General features: G+C 38.1%; 1 protein-coding gene and 1 long non-coding RNA gene across 6 annotated transcripts; one reads left to right on the top strand and one right to left on the bottom strand.

Annotated features, from left to right (window-relative positions):
• Positions 1–331: 331 nt before the first annotated feature.
• On the bottom strand, positions 332–2,564 carry LOC128204042 (uncharacterized). 3 transcript variants are annotated; one of them, XR_008256076.1, is made up of 4 exons: positions 2,465–2,564; positions 1,542–1,654; positions 1,256–1,318; positions 332–897 (listed from the first exon to the last, which is right to left on the bottom strand). It is a non-coding gene; the product is annotated as an uncharacterized LOC128204042 (long non-coding RNA). The 3 variants fall into 3 exon arrangements; XR_008256075.1 differs by having other exon boundaries at positions 1,260–1,318; XR_008256077.1 differs by lacking the exon at positions 2,465–2,564 and adding an exon at positions 2,305–2,360 and having other exon boundaries at positions 1,260–1,318.
• A 515-nt stretch (positions 2,565–3,079) lies between these two features.
• LOC128204181 (uncharacterized) lies at positions 3,080–12,699 on the top strand. 3 transcript variants are annotated; one of them, XM_052905557.1, is made up of 9 exons: positions 3,080–3,220; positions 3,571–3,749; positions 4,349–4,490; positions 5,026–5,098; positions 6,052–6,145; positions 7,303–7,421; positions 7,859–8,043; positions 9,107–9,183; positions 9,556–12,699. In XM_052905557.1, the coding sequence occupies exons 2-9, from the start codon at positions 3,579–3,581 to the stop codon at positions 9,790–9,792; spliced, it is 1,098 nt and encodes a 365-aa protein (XP_052761517.1). In that variant the 5' UTR covers positions 3,080–3,220; positions 3,571–3,578; the 3' UTR covers positions 9,793–12,699. The 3 variants fall into 3 exon arrangements, with proteins under 3 accessions (XP_052761517.1, XP_052761515.1, XP_052761516.1); XM_052905555.1 differs by lacking the exon at positions 3,080–3,220 and adding an exon at positions 3,284–3,334; XM_052905556.1 differs by lacking the exon at positions 3,080–3,220 and having other exon boundaries at positions 3,401–3,749.
• The last annotated feature ends 2,536 nt before the right edge of the window (positions 12,700–15,235 follow it).

The raw sequence follows: 15,235 nt of genomic DNA, 5'->3' as shown, positions 1-15,235 counted from the left end.
ATGCCCAATTCTCTGCACTGCTGACCCGATTCCCCTGATGCGGTACATGACACATTGCCCTAACCGGTACTTGGGATCTGTATGACTGAGATAGATCCCGAGGATAATTCAGGTATTCACAAAATGACTAAAAGAAATACAGCTATTTTACAAGCTGGTCTCATCAAAACACATTATTCAACAAAAAGTATCTTAACTGGTGCAGATTGCCATAGCGGTTAAGTGTTCAGAGTTTCATGCAAATATTATCTATTTTCTATTTCAATCATGTTATGATATACACTGGAGTATACACTTTATATAGCATTCTGTGTTTAAACATGAGCCAGTAAAAGTAAAAATAAATGTATTTAGAAATATCAAAAGATTCACATAATTTCTATAAAAGATAGTATGAAGGTTTACATGATCAACAATGGTAGTGTGTGTTTTATATTTTATCATAAGTTTGAATAAATGTATCATTTCAATTTTCCTATATAATTCAAAAGTGTTTTAATCCTTAGAGGAAACATGTACAACTCGATATACATCACAGTTGAAACTGTATAAAAATACATATATTTTTGAAAAATCTAATGCTAATGGCTTTTAAATGCAAAATCAAAAAAAAAGGAAAAAGAAATTTCAAATATTAAATGAAGATTACACACAAATGCCTCACTGCCTTTTTAACCGTTTAAAGTATTATGTTGTATTGGGATATGCAATTAATTTCAGGTTCTGTTTAAATATATCTGTAGTTATCTGTTGGGTCTGGTATCTCCAGTGTATGTAGGTATAATGTACTGTTCTGACAAAGTCTCCTAAATCACACTGGAACTTTTAAGGTGAGTATCTTGAAGACTGACTCTGGGCATATTCTAGATGTTTGAAACATTGTGATTTCTCAGTGTCCTGAAAAAGACAAAAAGTTATAAAATATTGTTTAATACAGCACAATATAATACATTTATGAAAACGCCTTTTAATGGTTAAACTACAAGTAACACATAATTTACATTCCCATTTTTCAACTGAAATAGTATGCATATTTTATGATAATTATTGTCTTTTGAAAAAAGAAATAAGTGGGGTATTTAAGAAAACATGTAAACACCATTCTGGTCACATTTTATTTCTTGTTTAATGTTCATATAAGTTAAATAACAATTATGTTATACCAGTTAACTGCTCAAAGTAAGATGCCCAACATCATCTTATTGTATTATTCATAAAATTTGTTTATATCCTATTGCATTTTATCATTTCCTACCTACTTTTGCACTGCCCTCCATTGCCATCTTGAAGCATTCCTGGTAGTTTTTTTATCATGAGCCTGAAATAATTAACTAAAACAAATATTTAACAAGCAAAAAAACTAAATAAATGAAAACATATTATATCAATAAGCATTTGTACATAGCCTGTACATTAACTGCAGATATATAATATGGTTTTGCAGTTCAGTTTCTACATTAGTCTTTATGTGTTCATATGTTGAATATACCTCTTATATTATCCATAAAACCAACATTAGAATTTAATTCCCTTCTCCATACCATTATTAAACAGAGGTCAATGAAGAGCACAGCATTTTCCACCAAGACCATGACACTTCTGCTGTCAATTTTCATTTCAGTTTTTATTGTACACTTGGCATCAAATGGTATGACTGAAAAGACAAGATTTAACCTTTGTCAGTTGAAAACTCACATATGTACTATACTACAGAGTTCTACATAAACCATAGGATACCTTACTAAAACAAGTTTCAATTACAAGTAAAGGTGAACTAAAATGATTACGTTGTCACCTAAAAGTGTTCATGGTAATTGGTATTAAAGTAGTCAATAATCAACTTATTTGTTGTGACAGTGTTGTTTACATTACTGTACAGTATATTTATATATATTTAGCATCAGTTTTAGATTAGTTCTGGCTTCGATAACTTTAATGTTGATATTTATTTTTTTGATGTTTACAACCAAAAAGGTAATATATAACGTGTTCGTTGAAGTTCTTTAGCTAGTTTAAGATGTGCAAAAATAAGAAAAATAATAATGTTATATCATGACATGATAAAATGGTAACACTGTTTAATAATTCACTGACTACATGCCACAAAGACCGGTAATATTACAACAAAATATGTACAGACATTTATTTATCCGAATTAAAAACCATCCGAAATAGAAGAATTTCAAGAAAATGTTTTACATAACATATAAAACAGCAATGGAACCAAATCAAATTCTACATCATATTCAATATTTTAGATGTACACAATATCAGCACATTTACTAAATATAACAAAAAGTTTACATTTTCTACAGTTAAAATCCTTTTTTTGACAGAACGGCGAAAATTGAACATTGTCGTACTGTTTTCAGCTATTTTTAGACATAGTTTATAAATTCCACACCAGCGAACATGCTACACGCAATATTAAACTCTCAAATGTTGGTAAAAAGTAAAAGTATACTTTGATATGGCGAAAATCTTCATCCGCCATCTTGATCGTTAAGTTAACGAGTGCCTCTTACTGGTCGTAGGTTTACGAGCAAAATTAACGATAAAGCAGGTCGAGGGTTGAAAGCGAAAAGGTTCTAAGTGACATTAAATAAAGAAGCAGATAGAACCTTTTCGCTTTCACCCCTCGAGGTGCACGTTGCGTCTCTGAAACGGTGCCGATCGGTAATTTTGGTCGTACTACCAAAATCAGCTAACGATCGCCTTAACGATCGTCTCTGAAACGCGCCCCTGATTTCTTTAAACTGAAGGTGAACTTTCCCGCTTGGCTCGAACTTTCCGAGGCTCGAGGTACTTTCGCTTGTCCTTGGGAGTGAAAACGGTGTTCGACTGTATGTTCGTGATATATCTTAAATTAATTTAATCGATTAATAAACGGAAAGAACGTAAAGTAAGAAAACACATTCTATTTATAAGCAACCAATCGTAACAACTCGGCCATCTCCGGCAAGCTTCGAGATAGCCATATCTTGATACTAGCCGAGGAGTTCCGATTGATAAGCAACTACAAACTTTTTGTTGTATTTTCTTTTCGCTCATTTGAAATACTCTCCCAAAAAGAGGGAGCGCAGAATTGTAAACAAAAGTTGATTGTGAAATCTATGGTTTAACCTGTTGTTGTGTATTGTCATATTCCATTGTTGACAACAGTGATATGTGACATTTTTAAACATCCTTATTAAAATCAAACCAGGTGACCCTTTTCCAGGTAAATTCAAATTGTGGATGAACTATTAACACTTAAAAGTAAATACTGTACACACTTTCGTTTTCCAATAGCCATCGTTCATGACTGGCCTTGAACAAGTTTTCTGCAGTCTGAGTATTGATTTTATCGGGTTTACAATAAAGGCTATAGATAGATAAAAATAGGTGTCAAGAGTTAATGCATGAATTATCATTACATTTAAGATGCATCACAGCTCTGTGTATCAATTTGCTTAGCATTAGGACTTCTCATCTGATTTGTTGAAAAATAAAATTGTGCTTTTCCATGGTATAACAATACTTAAGCCTTGCTAGGTTCACTGTTGCTGTATAAAATGGATTTTATCTTAGGTGTAAAGATGGCCAATCCTAACGAGCCAGTTTTGCTGTATGCCCACCCGACAATGCGGACATTGGCGAAGCAGATTGCCCTTCAGTGTTCACTAAGGGCAAAAATGGGGACAGATTCTCATCCACCAGAAACATTAAACATACCACAACAGTCACCAGAAAAGAAGCCAAAATTATCGGTAACCATACGGTTTTATTCTTTGAAGACAAAAGGAAATTACCGGGTATTAGGAAATAATTCAACCTCATATGTGTCACAGTACCGATACCTATACAGGTTGTGGGAAAGTGTGTAAGCAGTCTTGTAGATGAGTAATGGAGTAATGGAGCGCTATCCCTCTTAGCGAGAGGTCCTAGATTGGAGCCCCAGTCTGAATGCTCATTTTTCTAACACATGACACTTAGCACCCAACAGTGCCCATGGCAGCACTGTTTAGCATTGTTTAATAGCAATATGACGTGCTCAAAGTGTTGCTTTTAGCACTGTTTAGCAATATGACGCTCAAAGTGTTGCTTATGTGTATCTCTAAGCAGTGGTGTTCATTAAATAAGAGTAGTTTGCAGGGAAGTATGTCAAGGTACCTTTACCTATACAGGTTGTGAGAAGATATGTGAAGCTCAGTTAGTAGAGCACTTGCCCTGTAAACGAAGGAATTTTACCAAGAAACATTTCCTAAAGTAGTTTTAGTTGTGAATAAAAAATACTACTTTCGATTTAATAGATCTGCAAAGACATTAATGCTCGATTGAAAAAATGATAGACATATCTTTTCTCTAGTTCCACAGATCTCTATCAAGGGGAAATCTCCTTCCTGGCAGTCGTTGTGTGGAGTACAGGGACACAATCAGGTGGGAAAAGTTTCAGGATGGATTTCCAAATCTCTTTATAGAGGACGTACATCGTATGATGGGAAAAGATGGTGAGTCTTATGGTTAGCTTGAGATAATTTGAGATCTGATAGTTTAAGCTGATTTTTTTACTACGATTATGAAAAAATTCTTACAACATTATATTAATAACTTTCATTGTTACCATGTAACTCAAGAGTGTGGTTTTGTAAATCGGGGAAATAGGAATACCTGGAGGTCACCCAGTTGTCCGGCTGAGTGACCGCCATCCACACTCACATGCTCCTTAGCAAGGAATTGAATCCAGGGGGCCTTGGTAAGAAGCTAACCATTGAACTTACTGAGCAGCTGAATCAGATATGTCTGAGTGGACAAATAAGGCTGCATATATTTAATAACAATGAATATTGAACAATATACTTTGACCTTATTCTTATTCTATGTAAGATGGGGTTTTTCAAATCAAACACTTTTATTATCAAAGGCTAATGCTTGATGCTATTTTAGTATAAAAAAGTAATTTGGAAGCAAGATATTGATCTAAAGCAATGTGCTTGAACTAATCAATAAAGCTTGCTATAACTTTCAATTTACTGTGTATTTCAGTTATCTTTCTTGGCAGTTTCCATGACCCAAGTGTGATATTCGAGCAACTGTCTGTCCTGTATATGTTTCCAAGGTAATACTGATTGTGATAATTATTATATATGAGTAATCGATACTGCACCCAAAACGAGAGATAATGAAATTGTAGGATAATGCAAAATAATGTACAATTTCAATCACTCTGGTAACGGGTGAAGTAACTGTTTTGTATGATATGTTTAAGGACAACTTTAAATTACAAGTTGTGGTATAAGTATATAAAGACTAAAGTTCTATTTTTTCTGTAAGCAGTTATTGAATGTTCAAGCTCCACCTACTTGTTACCGTGCCAATATTTTAATATATGAACCAAATTATATTCAATCCCGACAGAAGTAATTCAATAATTATTTTTTAAACCTGTTGATTTTGCTGTGCCAAAAAAGCTTCAAAATTTTAGCACCAAGAATAGAACATTTTTTTTTATTTCTTTTGATTAATTTAATTTTTATTCACAACGATAGCGTTTGAAACCAGTGTTTCTAAGACATTGCTATCCTAAAAAAATGAAAATAGAATTGAAATGATTAGTCGGGGAATAAAAGGTCATTGTGTCTTTATAAAATATTTCTTAATAAACCAAAGACATGTATTTTTGCTATGTTCCTAACAAGTGTTTTAGCTAAAGAGTTCTGGATGGGTGATGCACCCTGTCGTTTTTGCTATTACCCTTCTGCCCCCAGGGAGACCAGCCTGGGCACCCATCTGTCTTCATACGCTCAAAGCTTATGACTGTCAAAGTTTTCTTAAATTCTTTTGTTTCGATTAAAAGTATATAAATAAAACTTACTATGAGAATACAATATTACTTCAAATAAACACAACTACCTACATTCTTTTTATCAAATTCATAGTTCTAGTACTTCATAGCCCCATACAATGGGCTCTTATTATGCTTAGCACCCTGTCCTTCTTCCGCAGCACCCTACCCTTTTTAAAACCTGGCTCACATCCTTATAACTAAATTTTATTTCAACACATCAACAGGTACTTGGCCAGATCCTTTCACTTCATCCTGCCCTATTTCCCCACAGGGACCATGGAAAGAGTGGACACAGAGGGCCAGATTGCTACTGCCAAGGTAAAAATGTCATACCAGAGGGCAGGGTGGCTACTGCCAAGGTAATAATGTAATACAAGAAGGCAAGATGGCTACTGCCAAGTTAATAATGTCCTGCTAGAGAGCATGTTGGCTACTGCCAGATTATAATGTCCTTCTAGGGGGTAAGATGGCTACTGCCAAGGTAATAAGGCCTTACTAGAGGGCCAGATGGCTACTTCCAATGTAATAATGTAATATTAGAGGGCAAGATGGGTACTTCCAAGGTAATAATGCCTTACTAGAGGGCACGATGGCTACTTCCAAGGTAATAATGCCTTAGTAGAGGGCATGATGGCTACTTCCAAGGTAATAATGCCTTACTAGAGGGCACGATGGCTACTGCCAAGGTAATAAAGCCATACTAGAAGGCCAGATGGCTACTTCCAAGGTAATAATGTCATACTAGAGGGCCAGATGGCTACTTCCAAGGTAATAATGCCTTACTAGAGGGCACGATGGCTACTGCCAAGGTAATAAGGCCAAACTAGAGGGCCAGATGGCTACTTCCAAGGTAATAATGTCATACAGGAGGGCCAGATGGCTATTGCCAAGATAATAAGGCCATACTGGAGGGCCATATGGCTACTGCCAAGGTAATAATGTCATACTGGAGGGCCAGATGGCTATGTTCAACGTAATAATGTCATACTAGAGGGCCATATGGCTACTGCCAAGGTAATAAAGCCATACTAGAGGGCCAGATTGCTACTGCCAAGGTAATATTGTCCTACTAGAGGGACAGATTGCTACTGCCAAGGTAATAATGTCATTCTAGAGGGCCAGATTGCTGCTGCCAAGGTAATACTGTCATACTGGAGGGCCAGATTGCTGCTGCCAAGGTTATATTGCCCTTTTAGAGAGCCAAATTGCTACTGCCAAGGTAATTATGTCATACCAGAGGGCCCGATTGCTACTGCCAATGTTTTAATGTCCTACCAGAGGGCCTGTTTGCTACTGCCAACGTTATTATGTTATACTAGAGGGCCAGATTGCTTCTGACATGCCCTACCAGAGGGCCAGATTTCTATTGCAAACGTATTGGGATTTCATACCCTATTTTCTTGATCTGGATTTTAGTGAGTATTGACAATTAAAAGTGCTTACAAAAAGTATTATTATACCATCATTTGTTCAAGACCCTGGCCAGCATGATGTCTGCTATTCCCTTAACAGCGAGAGGCCCGGTACAGATCTGTATATTTGATATCCACGCACTTCAAGAGAGGTTCTACTTTTCGGATAACATTATTCCAAGGTACGGCTTACTGAAATTTGATGGTGCAAATACACTTTGGAACTATATTATGAATATTTGACTAGTACTTTTATCATGCAGATACTTATTGATAGCATTAGACTGGTCGTTTATATATTGGTGAGCATTTCAAAGTATTTTCAGAAAGATCATTTACTTGTATATAAAATTGAAAACGTGAGCAATGACAGTTGGTTTTGACCAGCTGACTGATAGGCCAAGCTATCCATCATTCTTTCAAAAACATAACTTGTCTAATGTCTCCAAGGGCAATTTTATACTGTTATTTCCATCCATGTATCCATCTAGATCATTTTGTAACCTAATCCACTCTGTGTTGATATACAAAATCCATTGCATCAGACAGTGTACTCATATTCATGAATGTTTGTATACATTGCATACACTTTTTTAGGTTGTGTAACATGTATTTCAAGGTTGGAGTCAGCGATCCCAATGCTACTGGAGACCATCATAGGCCTGCCAGACAAGGACAAAATCGCGGTGGCATTCCCAGACGATGGGGCATTCAAGCGCTTCCACCAGTTTTTCCCCGATTATGACACTGTCACGTGCGTGAAGATCAGGGACGGAAACACGAGGATTGTCAAGGTCAAGGACGGTATGTAGCATTATTTTTTATAGGTGAAGATCAGGGACGTGAACAAGAGGAATGTCAAGGTCAAGGATGGTATGTAGCAGTATGTTTTATAGGTGAAGATCAGAGGCGGAAACACAAGGATTGTCAAGGTCAAGCACGGTACGTAGCATTATTTTTTATAGGTAAAGATCAGGGACGTGAACAAGAGAAATGTCAAGGTCAAGGATGGCATATAGCAGTATGTTTTATAGGTGAAGATCAGAGACGGGAACAAGGGGATCGTCAAGGTCAAGGACGGTATGTAGCAGTATGTTTTATAGGTGAAGATCAGAGACGGGAACAAGAGGACTGTCAAGGTCAAGGACGGTATGTAGCATTATGTTTTATAGGTGAAGATCAGGGACGTGAAGAAGAGGACTGTCAAGGTCAAGGACAGTATGTAGCATTATGTTTTATAGGTGAAGATCAGGGACGGGAGCACGAGGATTGTCAAGGTCAAGGACAGTATGTAGCATTATGTTTTATAGTTGAAGATCAGGGACTGAAACAAGAGGATTGTCAAGGTCAAGGACGGTATGTAGAATTTTGTTTTATAGGTGGAGATCAGTGACGGGAAGAAGAGGATTGTCAAGGTCAATGACGGTATATAGCATTATGTTTTATAGGTGAAGATTAGGGACGGGAAGACGAGGGTTGTCTAGGTAAAGGACGGTATGTAGCATTATGTTATATAGGTGAAGATCAGGAACGGAAACAAGAGGACTGTCAAGGTCAAGGTCGGTATGTAGCATTAAGTTTTTTAGGTGAAAATCAGGGACGGTAACAAGAGGACTGTCAAGGTCATGGTCGGTATGTAGCATTATGTTTTATAGGTGAAAACCAGGGACGGAAACAAGAGGACTGTCATGGTCAAGGACGGTATGTAGCATTATGTTATATAGGTGACTAAACGTACATCTTATTTAAACATACATGTATGATACCGTAAGTTAAGGTCCAAAGGGTTGTGTTGAAAACTGCTGTTGAACCTTGATAACACACCATTGTCATGTCATTCATACCACCAGTGTTGCTGTACTTGCAGGCAACCCCGAGGGTAAACATGTGGTGATCGTGGATGATCTAGTCCAGACAGGTGGAACGCTCATCAACTGTGGCAAGGTCAGATTAGGTTCTTATTTGTTCATTTCATATTATGTATGGAGTTACTAACATAACTAACAGTATAAATTTATTTTTCCTCTTTTATCATGATAGAAAGCTAACATATATGACACCCCTCATAATCTATTCACAAAATACAATAATCTTTATTTAAAGTCGGGTATATGCTAACAAGAAACATGAGCTCAATGAGCTAATTTCCGACATTAAAATCTATACCTTAGAATTGTGAAAATAGTGAAAAAATACCTAAAATTTGTAATTTACCATAGTGTATTTCATAAAAGAAACAATGCCATGTTCGCAAATAATGTTTTAAACAAATTACCAACCGATGATTACCAAACCATTCAAAACCTTTTTATTCAGGCATTGGTGGACAAGGGAGCCACTGACGTCAGCGCTTACGCCACACACGCAGTGTTTCCTAACGATAGTTGGAAGAAGTTCACGGACAATGACGACTTCAAGTTTAAGAATTTCTGGATCACAGACTCGATACCCCACGCCGTGGAAATCAGCAAACATGAGCCGTTCAAACTGTTGTCACTTTGTGAATCGATCTCACGCATGTTGATGGTGTATGACCTGAAACAGGAGACTTGATTGACGTCGTTTATATTAGATTCGGATCACAGAAAGTCCTTATTTAATCAATGAATGTTATAATGCTTAGTTTCTTTCGTGATTGTAGGACCTGAGTTGCGGCTCCGTTGCGTGTTTCAATAGCGTCTTAATCGTATATTGAAATTACATTTGTATCTTGGTGTCATATTTTTCATTACTTGTCAAAATTTAAGTATTAAATTAGAATTAACCAGTATTAAAGATAGAAAAAAAACATTGAGATAAACAAACCCGTTATAACTCGGTGCTATCTGTGATTTTGCTACAGATTTAAGATCTTCCAAGATACTACTAAAGTCCTGTATTGAAAAGGAAGCCGTGATTGTAAAATTAGGGTCAATAGTTTGTATTATTTCCTTTTCCTCGGAGCTGTGCTTCTATTAATTATAGGATATGTGACGTCTGCTAAAATGAGTCCGATGAAGGCATTCGGATTCTTAACACTTTTGTTTTATAAACCAGCGATTGAGCACTGATTGCGCGCTTATAAGATACAATATTATAAGAAATAAATGTACATAATCTACCTCTGCAAGACTCCTTTGCGCAGACGACGTCTCATGTAATAATTAATTTATCTCAAACAACAGAGTCCATCAGGTAAACTGACGTGTATACACATTATTTACAGAGGGAAATACATTACAAACAACAGAGTCCATCAGGTAAACTGACGTGTATACACATTATTTACAGAGGGAAATTCATTACAAACAACAGAGTCCATCAGGTAAACTGACGTGTATACACATTATTTACAGAGGGAAATTCATTACAAACAACAGAGTCCATCAGGTAAACTGACGTGTATAAACATTATTTACAGAGGGAAATTCATTACAAACAACAGAGTCCATCAGGTAAACTGACGTGTATACACATTATTTACAGAGGGAAATTCATTACAAACAACAGAGTCCATCAGGTAAACTGACGTGTATACACATTATTTACAGAGGGAAATTCATTACAAACAACAGAGTCCATCAGGTAAACTGACGTGTATACACATTATTTACAGAGGGAAATTCATTACAAACAACAGAGTCCATCAGGTAAACTGACGTGTATACACATTATTTACAGAGGGAAATTCATTACAAACAACAGAGTCCATCAGGTAAACTGACGTGTATAAACATTATTTACAGAGGGAAATTCATTACAAACAACAGAGTCCATCAGGTAAACTGACGTGTATACACATTATTTACAGAGGGAAATACATTACAAACAACAGAGTCCATCAGGTAAATTGACGTGTATACACATTATTTACAGAGGGAAATTCATTACAAACAACAGAGTCCATCAGGTAAACTGACGTGTATACACATTATTTACAGAGGGAAATTCATTACAAACAACAGAGTCCATCAGGTAAACTGACGTGTATACACATTATTTACAGAGGGAAATTCATTACAAACAACAGAGTCCATCAGGTAAACTGACGTGTATACACATTATTTACAGAGGGAAATTCATTACAAACAACAGAGTCCATCAGGTAAACTGACGTGTATAAACATTATTTACAGAGGGAAATTCATTACAAACAACAGAGTCCATCAGGTAAACTGACGTGTATACACATTATTTACAGAGGGAAATTCATTACAAACAACAGAGTCCATCAGGTAAACTGACGTGTATACACATTATTTACAGAGGGAAATTCATTACAAACAACAGAGTCCATCAGGTAAACTGACGTGTATACACATTATTTACAGAGGGAAATTCATTACAAACAACAGAGTCCATCAGGTAAACTGACGTGTATAAACATTATTTACAGAGGGAAATTCATTACAAACAACAGAGTCCATCAGGTAAACTGACGTGTATACACATTATTTACAGAGGGAAATTCATTACAAACAACAGAGTCCATCAGGAAAACTGACGTGTATACACATTATTTACAGAGGGAAATACATTACAAATCTTTAACATCACTTCACATAATTTATATGTGCAATATTTTGTTCAATTAATTCTCATTCAACAGGGTTTAATTCAGTCCGCAATATAAATAGACAATTTCTTTATTGTTAATGTTAATCATAATCCTTAATACATCAGTCAATTGTAACCACGGCCTGCCAGGTCAGGGGGTATAATGGGGAAAGCGGGGGAAATAGGCCGTGTTTTTAACATCCAGATGGTACCGCAGTGCCGGGTGCCATTTGGCGAGGATTTTACCAGCAGTTTGTCCCCGCAGGTCGGAGATTTTACTGGGGATTGGCTGTACCGAAAGTCCCTGCTATTCCCCGGATCTTGGGTACTGTGGTTACAAATGACTGGTACATAATAATCGCACTTCTTTCTTTGTCTTACTAGGTTTAATTGTTATTTTTATGATTTTAATTATTTTTTTATTATACTTCAATGTATCTTGTTTTATTTGTTACAAATATCTCCCGCATATCTGATGCGAGTGTTCACAATAAACTGGACCAAATCATGCTTTTCATGAACAAACTATCACATTATGTTGATAATGGTTATATTATGTTAATATGGAATTGCAATGTTTGTAAAATAGCACCTTCATATAATAGTATGTTTGCAAATTTTTAAGTTACGAGTATTTATGCTTTTTATCATAATCTGTGATAGAATATCCAATTTCCTACCTTTTTGAAACGTTTTTTTTTTCTGACTAAACAGCTTTTGTAGATGTTAATATGTATTCATGTTTGTATACATTGCATACACTTGAAGATCTATATACATGTGGCTGTTCACGTGTGCTTGTGCTTGTACTTGTGTTTGAACTGATTATGTTTTACTCAAATCTCATGTATTTGTTTTAAGATGACGTATTTATAGTTAAACCATTGTTCTCCGTAGATTTTTTAATAAAATATATTTCACACAGACTTATTGATATTACCTGACTAAATATGATTCCTGGTGAAGTATTGTTTCACTAAGTTGCACTTTTTCCAACTGGCAGTGAATTAGTTATTTGTTTTAGAATCTAATTAACATCGATGCCATAGAAACCATTCGATGTGAAAGCAGGGGGCAAAAAAATGTCGCACCGAATGAGATGTTGTCACTGTAAGTGTATTTGATTAATAAGTACATATGAATTCCACTGAACTCAAATTATGTCATCTGTGGTCCTATTCTAGACTCAGTTTCAGAAAAGCACTTTTATTAAATTACAAAGGAATCATCTATATTTACTTTCGTTTCACAAAACTGATGTCAGTTATAATTAGTAGTACAAATCAGCAAAATTCACCATAGATACTCATGAATATTCAACTCCAAGGAGAGTTACAATGAAATAAAGAATTGCAATGCTGCTTCTTGAGTGGGAACTCCGCCTTGAAACTGTTCGTAATCATGGTCCCAGGCTTACGTTTCTCTTTTCTCGTACTTTAAGATTTGACTAGGTCTTAATGTTCTACTTCTAAATTTCAACTTATTTAGTTTACAACGAACTTCTTCATTTCATATTGATAATGTTAAATTTGTATACCTGGTTACTGAATATAATTTCAGTATCATTGAAAGGATATTGTTGTGTGAAATAAAAGACCAAAATATATTATACATGTAGTTGAAAGTTATAAAGTTAGAATTTTTGTTTTTCATCTCCACTAAAATCGTACATGAACTATTGAAACACATTGTCCAGGAGGTGCCATGGCCTAGATTGCTGGAGTATGCCACACCACCCGTACAAGAGGCGACATGGTCTAGGTTGCAGGCATAAACCTTACCACCTGCCCAGAAGGCGCCATGATCTAGGATGCAGGAGTATACGTTACCACCCGTCCAGAAGGCGCCATGGTCTAGGCTGCAGGAGTATACCTAACCACCCGTCCTGGAGGCGCCATGGTCTAGGCTGCAGGAGTATACCTTACCACTCGTCCAGAAGGCGCCATGGTCTAGGTTGCTGGAGTATACCTTACCACCCGTCCAGGAGGCGCCATGGCCTAGGTTGCTGGAGTATACTTTACCACCTGTCCAGGAGGCGCCATGGTCTAGGTTGCAGGAGTATACCTTACCACCTGTCCAGGAGGCGCCATGATCTAGGTGACTGGAGTATACCTTACCACCCGTCCAGGAGGCGCCATGGCCTAGGTTACTGGAGTATACCTAACCACCCGTCCAGGAGGCGCCATAGTCTAGGCGGCAGGAGTATACTTTACCACCCGTCCAAGAGGCGCCATGGTCTAGGTTACTGGAGTATACCTTACCACCCGTCCAGGAGGCGCCATGGTTTAGGCTGCAGGAGTATACCTTACCACCTGTCCAGAAGGCGCCATGGTCTAGGTTGCTGGAATATACCTTACCACTCGTCCAGGAGGCGCCATAGTCTAGGCGGCAGGAGTATACTTTACCACCCGTCCAGGAGGCGCCATGGTCTAGGTTGCTGGAGTATACCTTACCACCCGTCCAGGAGGCGCCATGGCCTAGGTTACTGGAGTATACCTTACCACCTGTCCAGGAGGCGCCATTGTCTAGGTTGCTGGAGTATACCTTACCACCTGTCCAGGAGGCGCCATGGCCTAGGTTACTGGAGTATACCTTACCACCTGTCCAGGAGGCGCCATGGCCTAGGTTGCTGGAGTATACCTTACCACCTGTCCAGGAGGCGCCATTGTCTAGGTTGCTGGAGTATACCTTACCACCTGTCCAGGAGGCGCCATGGCCTAGGTTACTGGAGTATACCTTACCACCTGTCCAGGAGGCGCCATGGCCTAGGTTGCTGGAGTATACCTTACCACCTGTCCAGGAGGCGCCATGGCCTAGGTTGCTGGAGTATACCTTACCACCCGTCCAGGAGGCGCCATGGCCTAGGTTGCTGGAGTATACCTTACCACCTGTCCAGGAGGCGCCATTGTCTAGGTTGCTGGAGTATACCTTACCACCCGTCCAGGAGGCGCCATGGCCTAGGTTGCTGGAGTATACCTTACCACCTGTCCAGGAGGCGCCATTGTCTAGGTTGCTGGAGTATACCTTACCACCCGTCCAGGAGGCGCCATGGCCTAGGTTACTGGAGTATACCTAACCACCCGTCCAGGAGGCGCCATAGTCTAGGCGGCAGGAGTATACTTTACCACCCGTCCAAGAGGCGCCATGGTGTAGGTTGCTGGAGTATACCTTACCACCCGTCCAGGAGGTGCCATGGCGTAGGTTACTGGAGTATACCTAACCACCCGTCCAGGAGGCGCCATAGTCTAGGCGGCAGGAGTATACTTTACCACCCGTCCAAGAGGCGCCATGGTCTAGGTTGCTGGAGTATACCTTACCACCCGTCCAGGAGGCGCCATGGTTTAGGCTGCAGGAGTATACCTTACCACCTGTCCAGAAGGCGCCATGGTCTAGGTTGCTGGAATATACCTTACCACTCGTCCAGGAGGCGCCATAGTCTAGGCGGCAGGAGTATACTTTA

This window comes from Mya arenaria, chromosome 10 (genome assembly GCF_026914265.1).
Source record: "Mya arenaria isolate MELC-2E11 chromosome 10, ASM2691426v1".
Lineage (NCBI taxonomy): Eukaryota > Metazoa > Mollusca > Bivalvia > Myida > Myidae > Mya > Mya arenaria.
The sequence above is the reverse complement of the archived record's forward strand: the minus strand, read 5'-3'. Positions and strand labels throughout refer to the sequence as shown.